General features: G+C 42.8%; 1 protein-coding gene across 2 annotated transcripts in view; it reads right to left on the bottom strand.

Annotated features, from left to right (window-relative positions):
- Positions 1-9620: 9620 nt before the first annotated feature.
- The window catches only part of ADCY9 (adenylate cyclase 9), a 160154-nt gene continuing 154376 nt past the window's right edge, over positions 9621-15398 (bottom strand). For both annotated transcript variants that reach the window (XM_045820685.1, XM_045820684.1), the window contains exon 11: positions 9621-13953. In XM_045820685.1, coding sequence (XP_045676641.1) covers positions 12762-13953 — 1192 coding nt within the window. In that variant the 3' untranslated portion in view covers positions 9621-12761. The remainder of the gene's footprint in view (positions 13954-15398) is intronic.

Genomic DNA, 15398 nt, shown 5'->3' with positions numbered 1-15398 from the left:
AATGACAAGTCTCACACCAGTACCACAGTGACTAATTTAATTGGGGGGGAAGTCCTCTAGAAAAACCAATTGGTAATCAAAACTAAAACTAATACCCTTTTAAATGGAGAATGATGTATCTCCAAGTTTCAATGTTTGCTCACAGATCCCTTTGGCCAAGAGTTTGTTATACAAGATACTTTCTTGTTTTTCAAGACCATGATAGCTGGCTTTTGGAAGCCTCTGGAAGTCTCTCCAGATGGTAATGAACAACGACAGCCTTGTCTCTAACCACACAGGGCAACTCCGAGGAGCTACCTGGAATGACTATTTCAATCCCAGGAGAGCCATTGGGTTGCAAAGGGATCCCTTCCAGAGCATGAGTCTAGTTAAAGAGATGCTTTCTTATTTTCACATGAGCCCAGTAACTGGAAAAAAGAGAAGATGAACAATGTTTCCTTCATGGACAAAAAATCCCCTGTGGCCATCAGACATTTGTTCATTTGCACATCTAACAACCTTTCTCCTCACCATTCCTGCACATTGCTCAGTGGCTAAGAGAGCAAAGCTGTCTTCTTTTTAGACACTTGGGCTGATTTTAAAACAAAACCAAAAAATGCCTAATCTTCTCCCAAGAGGAGTGGAGCTTTTCTTCATATTGTGTTTGCTAACCAGCTTTGCACACCTGTTTACCTAACACCTGCTAAAAAAGCCAAACTCAGGGGGAAGAACTACACCCAGAACAGTTCATACAGGAAATCTCACCCAACCATGTGGAGTGTTCTCTGACCCCTGGTGCCTAAGCTTTTGGCTCACTTCCAGCACATTCTCATGGTCTAGGGAGCTGGCAGTCACACTTCTATCTTAAAACATTGGGAAACTAGGGCCAGTAAATAAATACTTGGGTTCCCTACCATTGGATCTCCCCCACCTAAATCTTTGGAAAAAATGAGCCCCTTTTCTTCTATTTTTGTTCCATGTAGTCCAAAGAAAACAAGTTTTGGTTCACTCTTGCCTGTGAACTCAGCTCAGTGTTGAACAAACTCCAGTGAAATCACAATGAAAGCTGGGGCCAGACACATTATATAGCAGGGCAGCCCATACACATGCTTTAATGTAGAGGCTTCATTTCCCCTTTCTACTCTGGGAGAGAGACCCTCAGGGAGAGGGCGCTTCTTTGGTCTCTTACTGTATTTTCCTGTCTGTGTACATTCCTGCTTGAAGAAGGGGGCCACTGAACCTTCCAATCCCAAGAGTGGCATCCAGTGCCCTGAAAATGTGCAGCTACACTGTGTGTTCTGGACAATTCTACTGAAGCTAAGGGGAGCTGACGGTGGCCCAGTGGAAGGTGGGCTAGTTCTAGGGTGGCAGCACCCTAGAAGTGCCTACATTGTATTCCCTGAAGTGCCTACATTGTATTAAAATACAAGGACCAGGTTTGCAACCTTTGGCACTGCACAGCGCCTGCACATGGGTATGGTTTGTGAAGTGGTGTTATGTTAAAAAGACATTTCCAGAGTATTGTGGATACATTAATTTTCTCATTAATAATTTATATTGTGCAAAATTTATCTTGAAATTGTGCTGAACCAGAACAAACAACATTTGAGTTAATTATACTGTATTTTGAATTATTTTCTCAGTCTACAGCATAAGGTTTTTCCTGAAACAGTAGAACGTAATAGATTTACAAGGTCTGTAGTATTGAATGAAAGATAATGTGCTTTTACCTAGAGAGATATATAGTTCACAGATACAATTCTTCCTGGTTTTGGTTGTTGACCAAGCATAAGCAATTTCTCATTTTTTATTTACAATTAGGCTCCTTTCCTTTATTTATTTTTTATCCTCGCCTAAGGAATGTTTATTGATTTTGAGAGAGAAAGGAAAAGGTGGGGGGAGAGAGAAACATCGATCAGTTGCCTCCCATGTATGACCTAACCAGGGATCGAACCTGCAACTTAGGAATGTTCCCTGACCAGGGATCAATCCCGCAACCTTTTGGTGCACAGAAGGATGCTCCAACCAACTGAGCCATCTGGCCAGGGCTGGGCTCCTTCCCTTTAACTGCAAGGAAACTATGAGTTCCTTTCTCAGCAATGTTTTTATCTTCTGGAAAAGAGAAGATGGGAAGATGTAGATGGGAAGTTTGGAGGGGAGGAAAGAAAGAACCATAAGTAATGTCCAGGAACTATAATGATTCAAGAAGAAAACTATCCATGCTTTGGAACAGAAAGATTATTAGAATGGTCTGTGATTTCTTTCTATATTTCAAGATAAGCAGGGTTCAATGACCATGCAAATAAAGCTTCAATCAGCATGTGTGAAAGAATGTCAGTTTTAAGGTAGAACACACAACCACCCACAAGTCAAAAGGCTGCTTGAACAAACCACGTTACCTGTTCACAATGATACAACACCACAAAGAAAACTTGCTCTGGTAACCTGTCAGGACAAAGTCGGGTGGGGTGATGTGACTGTGTTGTGCTGCACCAGCACTTGTGTGCCTCACAGAGTCAGTTTTGGTATGAGCATAACTGCATGGACTGAGATAGTGGAAGCTGCTTTTAGTAATTGGACCATCTTAGGGACAGTTAAATCCTTGAATGCTGTCTGTTACAAATCATGTAACTGACACAGGATTTCCAAGAGGATGTCAGGCTTTGGGTTTTTCACTAGGTGCTCATCTGTGTGTTATCGGTGCTTCAGTTTAATGCTGTAGCATGAAGAGGGTGCACTCAGAGGCCCTGCTGGCATGCCCCATCTGATGGCCTATGGCGCACCTGCAGCTGTGGCACGTGAGGGGTGCAGAGGTGGCTGAGGGCTTCTTGGGAGCTGAGCCCTGCTGCACTGAATGTGGGTGAACTGCACTTCCTTGACATCCACTTTTACAGGCATTCACAGCTGGTCCTCTGTTCTGTCCCTGCCCTCTCCCAAGTCCAAAGACAGCTTTGGGGACCCCAGGACCATTGGTGGGATTGGATATGGGTTCCATGCTGGCCTGAGAGTTTGAGATCACTGCTGCTGGGCCAGCCCAGGAGCAGAGGGATGAAGATCCTCTATGACCAAATTGGGCCCAGAACACCCTACTCACCACTCTGGCAGTGTTTGGGGCTGAAACCCGAAGGGGCTTGTGGAGGATTTTTCAAAGGGTGGTGGGTGTCACAGGCTTGCCCAGGACCAGTGGCAGTTTATGCTGAGGGGCTTGGAGCACCTCAAACTGGGTCAGTGCAGACCAGGAAAAGTGTTACAAGCGGAACGTGAGGGCACCGCAGTTCACCAAGAAGCCAGAGAGGCAGCAGCCGGTTGGCAACGTGTTATGTCTCAGAGGCTGCTTTCTAGTCCTTCAGAGGACCTGGCGAAAGACCTGGCCTCCCACGCCCATACTGCCAGACAGTCTCAGGGCACGTTGGACACCCAAGCTGGCACTGGCAGAGCTCCTGCTCCAAGTCATCCATGGGGCTGTTGCTATGGGCAACAGATGCCAGAGGTTTTGTGTTCATGGTGGTGACAGGAGCCACCTGTTGGGAATATGGACAAACTTTTGGAGTTCTAATAACTGTTGAATGGCTAGTTCACTAGATCACACTAGGTTTTCTCTCAAAGCATGCAGGTCTAAGCCCATTGTAATTCTGCCAACAAAATGGACAATTGAAGGAGATGAGGAAATCTGGAAATAAGATTCTGAAAGGATTGAAGTGGTCCCTTGTTTTAGCTACATAAGAAAAATGAGTTGAAGAATTTGAATCACTATCAATGTGATTCATACAATAAATTCTTTCAATAAATTTTGTCCCATTTGAAATATTTTAGAAAAAAAGATGCTTTTACCCTAAATTATCTGGATAATTCCTTCAAATCTCTCTTTTAAAAAAAAGATTTTACTTATTTTTAGAGAGAGGGGAAGGGAGAGAAAAAGAGAGGGAGGGAAACATCAATGTGTGGTTGCCTTGCATGCTCACCCCACTGGAGACCTGGCCCACAACCCAGGCATGTGGCCTGTCTGGGAATCAAACCAGCAACCCTTTGGTTCAGAGGCCAGCACTCAACACACTGAGGCACAGCAGCCAGTGCTCCAGTCTCTTTTTAAAATAGTTTTACCTTATCTTCTTAAGCATTATTTGTATGTTTACTGAAAGTTCACATAAATAACATTCTTCAACATTAAAAAAATACAAATAAATGTGTAAGTTCTCCCAGTGTCATGGTAGATTAGGATCTTGAGAATCAGTCTATGGAAGTCCTTGATTGAAATTTTTGGAATGTATAACCTGCCTGGCAATTAAGATAAATAGGAGACCAAGGACCGTATTGAGCCACATTCTTCTGTGCTAGTATTCTAAATGCAACTGTGGTGACACCAGAAATCTTTATTTTTGAGGAGAAAGAGATATCATTCTGGCAAACCAAAATTACCAAAGAAAACATTTTGTTATAAAACTTGCTTCTAAAAATTAAACTCTTGGTTTCCTTAGTCCTCAGTAAATAGTCAACAGTCCATTTTTTTACCCAAGATCCCCAAATTGGTGTGGAAATTGCAAACTATGTTCTATGCTATTTCAAGTTAAATGGTCAAGTGATATTTAGTTTTTTCTTTCCCGTTCTCTAATATGTCCCTGAAATAAAATGACCTAACATTTTACATAATAAAAATGTATTGTATAATAAATAATGTATATGATCTATTGCTTTAGATTAATAGGTAGTACAGGACACCAACATAATCTGTGTTTTTACACTACATCTATTTATCTATATATCTCCTCACCTGAAGATACGTTTATTGATTTTAGAGCAAGAAAGTGTGTGTATGTGTGAGAGAGAGAAACATCAGTTGGTTGTCTCCTGTGTATACCCAGAAGGTGGATCGAACTTGCAACCTAGGTATGTGTCCTGGCCGGGGATTGAATGAACCCACAGCCTGTTGATGTATGGGACGGTGCTTCAGCCAACTGAGTCACCCAGCCAGGGCTTACAGTAATCTTTCTGAAGGCACCAGTGTGTTACAAACTTTGCCTCTCTTCCCTGATGGTCTTTGTTAGCACATGGAAAGAAAACCATATGGACACTTGAATAATTTAAAACTCCATTCTAAGCAATACTAGATAATACCTTAAGTATCCAACACATAATTCAAGTAGCAAGTCTAACAAAAAGAAGGGGAGAGGGAGTGAAGGGAAGATGTATTTTACTTTGTCAGTCACTTGCTGACTACTGTCTACTCTGCCCATTTAAATGCACAATGTCCCGTTCCACAACCTAAATTCTTTGTTCTTTCCTGACAAAGAAAGGGAGAAGCCAAGAAGTTAGATCTTTTGGATTTTTCAGTATGCTCTGTTTTCTGGCTGCATAGCTGGAAATCATGGACAACAGTGAGCTGGACCTGGGCAGGCCACTCAGTGGCTCTGAACCTGCGCTTTCAAATCTGTTGCACAGAGGAACTACTTCTGTCTACTTATTTAGATGAGGCATCGTGAGGACAAAAGGGGTTCCAGGTGTTTTGAGATCCTTGGTGGAAATGTATCCTATAATAAGAGACTTTATATGTAGAGGCATACTTGCATATGTGAGAGCTGTAGTTACTTTCTCTAAATAAAGTGTCTACTGAGCTTGTTGCTGTAGTTTTATCTATAGCCCTGAAGTTCGGGAATGAGGATGGCATGGATGGTGGTGGAATGGGAGGGAGGACACATGTCCTTGGAGAAGAATGTCCATCTGTGACACAGAGACATAGAGCTGAGTAAGGCTGGTCCTGGGTCAGAAGACTTCCAGAGGCCATTTCTGGAGACCTCAAGAGTCAGGGAAGCTGGGGAGAATGAGATGGTGGTCCTGAAAAGGAAGGACATGCTGAGCCACTGAGGTTTGCCTTGGGCTCAGGATGTCTACAAGGGGGTCCAAGCAGAGAACACAGATCTCCATCACCCCCTTCCCCATTCTGCTCCTTTCCCCAGAATCTCATGGACAAGTTTCCAAGCAACTCTTTTCTGATACCATTCCCTACTCTCCCAACCTAGAAGGCAAGACTTGTGTTTTCTGAGAAAATCAAGGTCAGAGGAAGATGAAGAAAGAGCAACTCATTTAGAAACTGCTGGGAGCTGGGCTGCCTTGTCTCACGACCAGGCACAGGGCAGAGATGGGGTAGGCAGAGACTTCCAACCACCATGTGTTTTGGAGAGCAGGAACGCCCTTTACTGGGTGATTATTCTTGAAAGGTTCCCACCAGCCAAATCAGTACTGGCCAGTGCCTTGTTTTATGCAGCTCTGTGCCCCTCATGCTGGGACCCAAATTCCCATCAGGAGAGGACTGTTTTAAAAATAAAATGTGCCCTGGCTGGCGTAGCTCAGTGGATTGAGCGCGGGCTGCGAACCAAAGCATCGCAGGTTCGATTCCCAGTCAGGGCACATGCGTGGGTTGCAGGCCATGACCCCCAGCAACCACACATTGATGTTTCTCTCTTTCTCTCTCTCCCTTCCCTCTCTAAAAATAGATAAATAAAATATTTAAGAAAAAAAAGAAAATGTTTCTTTCACACATCAATGTTTCTCACTCTAGCTCCATCCACTTTCTAAAAAATTGAATAAAGTATTTAAAAAAATAAAAATAAAATGTATAAAATCTGATGAGTAGCATGTGGAGTGGCCCCTCTCTCACTGAGGGTCCAACACAATATTGATGGTCCAACTACACAATATGGTGTAGTTGTTTTCTCTGAATATTTCTCATCTGTTGCTCTTTCTGGAGACTAAGCAATCCATAGCACCATAAACACACAAAAAAATTCTAGTGGGTGACAGAATATACTAAGGAGCCACTGCTTTAAAATGCCAATATGGAGCCCTGAGCAGATAGCTCAGCTGGTTAGAGCACCAACCTGCTACGCCAAGGGGGCAGGTTCCATCTCTGGGCAGGGCACACACAAGAAGCAACCAGTGAATGCATAAATACGTGGAATGATAAACTGGTGTTTCTCGCTCTCTCAAATCAGTTAAAACAATGTCATTATGGAAAGGGATGTCACTGTGGGACCCCAGGTATCTTGAACTTCCCTTTAGTTTACTGGTGGAATTCATAACGTTAGAGGTCTCATGGAAAACAGTTTCTAATCATAGCTGTTCCTCAAATATTCTCAAGTATTACAGCAAATTTAACAACCCAAATAAAGGGAGTTTTGGTATTATTTGGCACATAGTAGGTTGCTAGTTACTTCTCTGTTGGAAAGAATTTGGCTATATTTATACAGGGCACAGCAATAGTAATGGCTGCTTGAGTGTGGTTGGTAGGGTAATAATACGGGTGTAATAATTTGTAGTTTTAATTTGAACATTTTACCTAAAATGTCATATGGTGTGCTTGAGTGTGATATTGTTATGTTACAGAATTACATGCTTATGACTTTGTAATAAAAGATTTTGTAATAAAATAGGGCATTATTTGTGCTGGATCCTGAATATTGAAAAGCTCTTTGAGTGGCACTTCAAATATATTTAGGTAACTCAGACATAAAATGCTGAAATATAATTTTGATTAGAAATGCATATATAAATAAGCAGCATTAACATTTTAATCAAATTCCCAACAGAGCCCAGAAATGCTTGGAAATTGAATCTGTAGGTAGTTATAATTTAAAATCATCATTTCTCTAGTTATTGCAAATCAGGGGTATTTTATTTGGAAACTCCTGAAATTGTATGCAACATTAAGATGGTTTATTTTTATGTGCATTTTTTTCTGGAACTCTTGAAATTGTATGCAGCATTAAAGAACTTCTGAAATTGTATGCAACATTAAGAGGGTTTATTTTTATGTGCATTTTTTCTGGACAAAGGAGCCACAACTTTCATCAAATTATGAAAGGCTTTATGAGCCAGAAAAAGGTTAAGAATAGATGCTGTTGATGGCAGATTTCAGAAGGCACTCAGATTGCTCAACACATGATTGCTTAATTTACTTCTCCTTCCGACTTTCAGGCCCAGCAGGAATACGAGAATTCCCCAAGCTTAAATTACTCTAATATACAGTAACAATTCTTCAGAGTCATGTTATTAAAAAAACAATTTTTACAAAGGAACTGTATAAAAATAGACACTTGGGGAGATTTTAAATTTACATGTATATGGTGTGCAAGTGTGTACTTTTTCTTAATCACTTCCTCTCATTTATCTTTCCCCAGTTAGCTTCCTCTTCCTGGACGTGGGAACTATTCCAGGTGGCCATGACAGATTCTCACAGCAGAACAAAGCAAACGTGTGAGGTTTTAGACAAAAGAGAAACCACAAATGTTAAGTTCTCAGATTTACTGCAAAAATTAGAGGCTGCCTTTCTGGACTATTTGAGAAATCCTCTAAGTTCCCGAGTACTCTTTCTAGTAGAGAGATCCACATACTCATAAAACCTTCTATGCAACAAAGACCGCTAATCCCTAACTTCTCTGGAGAGGTTCCCAGGAATGCCTCAGGCCCAGTGTCAGGAGGAAAGAATTCCTTCAAGGAGTCCAGTCCTCATTGGCACCAGGTTCCAGCAGAGAATCACCTAGAGATCTGATCCCTGCAAGTGGATGAGCAAGAACAGACAGGCCCCTATCTTCACCCCCCTTCACTGAGTCTATACAAGAGGATGTTGTGTGCTGATTGCTCATAAATACTGGACCCACCAGGAAAAACCTTTAAGAAAAGGCTCTAAACCTCAGCAAATTCAGTTTGGCTCCAGACTGCGAAGTGTTGTGAACCCCTAAGATATGTATAAATGGCATATGTGTTTTTCTGGGAAAAAGCTCTGTGAGTTCAGATTCTGAAATGGGTTTGTGACTTCCCATAACATGGGCATCCTCAGGAACTCTGCAAAGGGAGAGGCTACATGGGCGTACCTTTTCAGAAATTCTACTTCATTTCTCAGCCAATTCTTCTCTTTTGAAAAAAAAATTTAATTCACTTTTAGAGAAAAGGGAAGGGAGAGAGAGAGAGAAACATCAATGTGTGGTTGCCTCTTGCGCGCCCCCTATGGGGGACTTGGCCTGCAACCCAGGTGTGTGCCCTGACTGGGAATCAGACCGGTGACCCTTTGGCTGGCACTCAACCCACTGAGCCACACCAGCCAGAGCTTCCTTCTCTTAAGATAATGCAGGAAAAACTATTTTGAAGGCTTAATAAAATAGGGATGTCATCACAAGCAAAACTACTCTATAACCTGTTGTTTATTCTTTTAAAGTTCCATGTAAAAATAACTTTTCAACCAAAGTTAACTGTAACAAATATGTACATTAAAAGAACTCCTGAGCCCTGACCAGTGTGGCTCAGTTGGTCGGGTGTTGTCCTGCAGAGTGAAAGGTTGCTGGTTCAATTCCTGGTCAGGGCACATGCCTGGGTTGCGGGTTTGGTATCTCATTGTGGGTGTATACGAGAGGCAGCCAATTGAGGTTTATTTCCTTTCTCCTTCACCTTCCCCGCTCTCTAAAAATAAATAAATAAATAATAAAATCTTTTAAAAAAAACCTCATAGGGTTTTTAGTTGCTTTGTTTTGAAATCATGATGCAAAAGAAAATCAAATCTTCCGATTTCAGCCAAAAATTTCAGGAAACAAGGGGTGCCCCAATCTCTGAAGTGGTACTGATCTTTTCAGGGAGGAAATACCACACATCAAATATTTAGATTTTAGACTATTTTAATGATGTCCATTTCTTCAGTAGATGCATTTTGAAATTATAGAATTAACAATTTATCAAGAATAGAGCAAAGGAAAGATGGAAAATGCAAACAGTTGGTTCTTGCTAATTTAATTTCAGATCCTAGGCATGATGTGATTTTCTAAAACAACCAACCAGAAAATGCTTACCACAAAAAAATCTAGAAATGCAAACACAGATGAATCTTTGGAAACTACAAATTATTACAGCCCACATAATGGGAAGCATGTGGCCCTTTGGCTCTCAAGGTCATGTGCAAATGTGCAGGTGTCTCCACGAGTGAAGTCAGTGTTAATGGAGTCGTGCGCAGGTGTTGCATAATCTGTGCGACTCTTCAAGCTAAAGGGTTTAATAACTGATGCTCTACATTTGTTTGCATTGGATAAAATTATGTGCTTGTTTATACATATATACAGTTTGATCTGACCTGGGGCCAAGAAGAAAATAGCAATTGCAACTCAAAGCAACTATTTACACACATTCAATTCTGAAGTATTGCTTCCTGTCCTAAGTTCAGAAGAGGTATTGCCACTCTGAAGAATGCATCCGTCTTATCAGTAGCGCTTGAACCTGCTGCTTAGTAACCCCTCTGTCTTCAGCAACTATCTGTTCAATGCCAACTGGGTGAGATGCAAGGCATTTCCATTGCAGAGATTCTGTGGTTCCATGTTGAAGTATGCTTCAGAGTGGGAAACTGGGAAGGACCAGAGAGCACATGTGAACTGGTTACTTAGGAAGGCTCAGGGTGTTTTTTAAAGACAATTTTGAACTCTGGGTGAGCTGTCCATCAAAGGCTCCAGTTTGCACAATGCTGAAGCAGACCAACAGATGGTCTGACTCTGCCCCTACAGTTTGCAGCCTCTCAGGTTCCCAGGGTCAGGAATCATAAACACCTTCATAGGAGGGGAAGGAAAAAAAAACAGTTTGATAGGAAGTACGTGCAGAGATGAACTTTGTAGAGCACATTTTGAACGGAACAGCAGAGACACTGGTAACTCAGAGGCAACCACTCAGTCCCTTAGGTGCCACCAGAGCTATAGAGCCTGGAGCAAGAAGGCAAAGGAAAAGAGCCACACTCAAACACACACCTTAATACTGATGGAAGAAACCCCGAAAACACCCACAATCCCTACAGACAAGGAGAGCATCAGGTAGTGTTTTTTTTAAATAAAAATTCTGCAATATTTTATAAGAATACATTCTTTAGAAGCAAGAGGTATTGCCACACCATCCTTTCTCCAGCATTGGAAGAACAACACAGTGACAGTAAAACCTGAAGGAAAATCGTAGTTACTGAGAATGTTCTCAATTCCCAGGACATTGAGATCCTGGCTACAGCTGTACAGCCAGGTGGTCATCCCATGTTCTCTGGGGAGATGGCTAATCAGAATCAGTATTTCATGATGCCAGAAACGGCAGGTTCTGTACGAATTTGAGGAGGAGAAGTGATAACAGGACTTAACGCGGATGTGAAAGTTCCACACAGATTTACCAGTGAAAAGCAAATGCACAGGGCATGTGGGTGAAGACCTTAAACAGAGGAGTTAGTCCTCAAAATATCGCATGAGCAATAGGCCACTGTCACCTTAGAAATAACTATGACTATGACAAGGCAACTCTAGCTCGAGTTCAGTTCTACATAAGCTTCAGACTCCACATGGCAAAACGTGATTACAATGAGAACTGGCAACAAAGGGCACAGAAGTGAGTTTCCTAAATTTTCTATACCACCCCTGGTTTAATGCCTCGTTTGCATCCAGACGATTCTGTTCCAACCTACGGTGGAAGAAGTCCACCTAGAGAGGGATGACATTCATTCACCAGGTCCAATCCTGCCACAAATAGGCCCTGCGCAGTCTGAGAATGGGAAGAATGGAGAAACTTCTTGAATGTGTGAAGGCCAAGACAGCACTGGCACTGTTCTGCCGTCTTTGTGCTTTGCCCACACCTCCTGCTTCACGCCCAGCCGGGTTCTGATCCAATCCCCGCAGCATCATGCAGGGCCAGGGCAGAAGTAGCGGCATTCTATTTAAAAAACAGTGGTGGAGAGCTTCTCTGACCCAGAGCTCTGGCCATGTCCCCTGGGGTCCTGATTGGCCCCCTCATGGGGGAGGTGGCCCAAAGTGGCTAAAGCACTAACAGATAACTTCCTGTCCTCGTGTGCCTTTGGCAGATCCCCAGAGTCTATTTCCCTTTACCAGAAGGACTCGGCATTCCCTCCCTGAAAACACGCTTCCTGATAGACAGATAAATAAATAAATAAATAAATGCAACCCTCAGACACTTATTTTCATTTCCCTCTCAGACGAGTCAGCCTCAGAGACAACCCCCTTCACTCCCAGATGGAAGACCCCTTGGCATGAGGGCAGAATAAAAATAGCTTTTAAATACCTGAGGCTTTGTTATTGGTTAGCATTTGGAATCCCAGCCTGCATGTGGAGGATTGGGGAGTGGGACACCCACAGCCCACAAGGGCTCGGGTGATCTGAAAGGTGCAGGGAGGGAGGGACGCCAGGCTGTCCTGGCTGACTGCTGTTCTCAGCCCACGCCCCAACCCCCCTGACATCCCCTCTCAGTGAGTTACTGGCACTTAATCTCAGATTCATAAATGCAAGTGTGTGCGCATGTAAGTCTTTACATAGAAAGATCAGGTCGTTGGAAAACATTACTATGTATATAGAAAAAATAACTTTGAAAACATTGTATTAGCAAAAAAAAAGTATCTCATGAGAAAAAGCAATAAAAGTGACATCTTAACTGCAGCTTTTGTCTTAAAAGTCCAACAATACCCAATGCCATGATCTCCACCTGTGGCTTCTTTCCCTAATCTCTGAAGCCACAGCCAGCCCCTGAAGGCACTTGTTCCTCATGCTGCTGAACGGTTACACCAAGGGAAGAGGATTCCAGGGAGAGAAAAAGGAAAGAAATGGATGAAAATGAACCCTGAATAACTGTGATCTACACAGAAGTTAGGGCTGCAATGACCACATGGCACCACATCTGGGGATGGAAACTGTGGCGCTTGGAACACACAACAGCCAAATACGAATATTATTGTGTTTTGATGAACAGAGCACCGCGGGCAGCATCCAGGTGCTGCATCACACACTCTTTGAGACATTGAGCTTAGTGAGTTCATTGGCTTCTTCCATCCCCATGTCTTCACAGTCACTTTTTTCTATGGCTTTGCCGAATCGACACCTTTCTTCACCTTTGACAGGCTCTTTCCAGGGTCTCTTAGAAGACAGGTGAGTGTCCTTGGCCTGTGTGTTGTTCTCAGAACCCAGAGATGTCTTGTCCAAGTTCTGTACAGAAGGCACCAGGTTGGCAATCTCGTCTGTGGGAGACCGTCCGATGCTGCCATCCACCTGGACTCTGATGTCTGGGGAGATGGAGAGCTGGTGCTGTGGCACAACCCCATTGTCCGTGCACTTTGGGTAAAGGTAGGTCTTCATCTGACCTTTGCCCTTAACATTCACCGTGCCCCTGTAGTCAAAGTCGTAGCCCATCTTGCTTAGGACACGGTAGCTTTCTTCACTCACCTGGATGCGGCACTCCACTCCCGTGGTGTCCATCCTGCTGGCGATGTTGACAGTGTCCCCCCAGATGTCGTATAGCAGCTTGGTAGTGCCAATGACCCCTGCTGTCAGGGGTCCATTGTTAAAGCCAACTCTGAGCTTGAAATTGAACCACAGCATGTTGTTGTTGAAGTCATCCACCACACGCATCATCTCCTTGGCAAACTCAAACAGGATCTGCAGGTGCTCCTGTGGGTGGCTGCCATCTTGGCACTGTGTGGCATTCAGTCCTGATGCAGCCATATATGTGGCCCCAATGGTCTTAATCTTCTCAATGCTGCTGTAGTCTGGCTTGCTCAGGAGCTCGTCGAAGTCCCCGATCAGCTCATTGAGGACCCGGTAGCACTCCTTGCCTCCCTCATAGTTCTCCTCATAGAACTCACTAAAGTTGACAATGCTGGCAAAGATGACTCCCCCATTGTCGTGGTTCTTGGAGTAGGTCTGGGAAACCTTCAGCTGCTCTGCCACATGGTAGGGGATGATGTTCCTTAGCAGCCAGTCAGCTTGGTCCCTCATGCTCTGGATCTTGGTGCGGTGAAGGTCTGCCTCCACGTCCCCATGGTAGTGAAGGCGGTAGCTGACCTCGAATTCTCGATTCAGGAACCAGACCAACAAGAGCAGGAGAAAGAAGACGAGAATCACTTCCTGGCCAATCAGGCTGGCTGGTCTCCTGCTGTCATGCAGCAATGAACTATTACATGGATTCCTCTCCGAACTGGAGAGGAAAAAGAAGAGAAAGACGTCCCTTTTTAAATGGATCTTTTAAAGAAAAGGTTACTCTCAGCACTTCAGGTTCTGAAACAGCCCAGCTAACCAGCAGCCTGCATAAAATTGTGTCAAGCTCAAACCTTTGACTACCTGCAGCTGCAAAACAACCCATTTCTGTTTAGTTGGCTGCCCAAAGATGTGGAGAGATAAAGACTGACTTCTGTAACTAATTTCTTTAATAACTACTTTGTAATTGCTTTTTCAGAAGTCTTTAGTTCTTTGGTTTTAAAAAAATCTTTTCCCCAACTTTTTATTTTGAAAAATGTCAACCTTATGAGAAAGTTAAGAGACTAGCAAAACAAACCTTCATACACCCTTCTCTTGGATTCAACTGTTGTTAACATTTTGCCACTTTGCCTTTTCCCTCTGTCAACACACACACATGTACACACACTCACACACTTGTTGCTGAACATTCTGAAAGCTGCAGACATCATGGAACTTCAGTCCTGATTATTTCAGTGCATATCTCCTACGAATATGAACATTTCCCTACATAACCACACTACTGTCACACCCAAGAAATTTAACATTCTCTGATATATTCACTTTTTAGATTTTTTCTTTTTTTAATTTTTTTAAAGATTTTATTTATTTATTTTAAGAGAGAGGGGAAGGGAGAAAGAAAGGGAGGGGAACATCAATGTGTGGTTGCCTCTCACATATCCCACACTGGGGACCTGGCCCACAATCCAGGCATGTGCCCTGACCTGGGACTCGAACCAGCCACCCTTTGGTTCACAGGCCAGCACTCCATCCACTGAACTACACCAGCCAGGGCCACTTTTTAGATTTCTAATCCAACTTTAGTTTTAAAAGACTTGTAATTGTAAAATAAATAAATAAAAGACTTGTAATTTTACAAAGAATTTTTCTAAGTTCTCTACTCTTTGCCTTTATAAACATTTGGCAATTCCATTACCATTCCCTCCACTATGAGTTAGTTTCATTTTGCCAGTCATTTAAGGCAATTTCAACATTTTTTTAAGTATAAACAGTGTATGTTTAAAAGTAACACATGTAAGAATCTTAAACAGTATAAACAATGGAAAAATATATGTCTTTTCTTCCAGGTAACAAACACTGTCATTTTCTTGAGGTCGTGCACTACTGTAATACATGGATATGCAGTAACAGCAGACTCCCTCCTGTGGGCGCTAGGTTGCATCCTTATCCTACTACTGGGAAAAAGGCTGCACTGTATCATTGTGCATGAGAATAATTCAGTCTGTGGAATAAACTGGAAGTAGAATTACTGAGTAATTTAAAATACTGTGCATTTACAATTCCACTAGAAATTTCCAACTTGCCCTTCTTATTTCTCTCCCCTCCAAGAACTGGGCCTGCTGTCAGGGGCTGCCCTTTTGTTCCACAGTGTGAAGGGCGACAGCT

This window comes from Phyllostomus hastatus, unplaced genomic scaffold, assembly GCF_019186645.2.
Source record: "Phyllostomus hastatus isolate PE091 unplaced genomic scaffold, TTU_PhHast_1.1 phas_scaffold_442, whole genome shotgun sequence".
NCBI classification, from domain to species: domain Eukaryota; kingdom Metazoa; phylum Chordata; class Mammalia; order Chiroptera; family Phyllostomidae; genus Phyllostomus; species Phyllostomus hastatus.
This window is presented reverse-complemented; position numbering and strand designations above follow the sequence as displayed.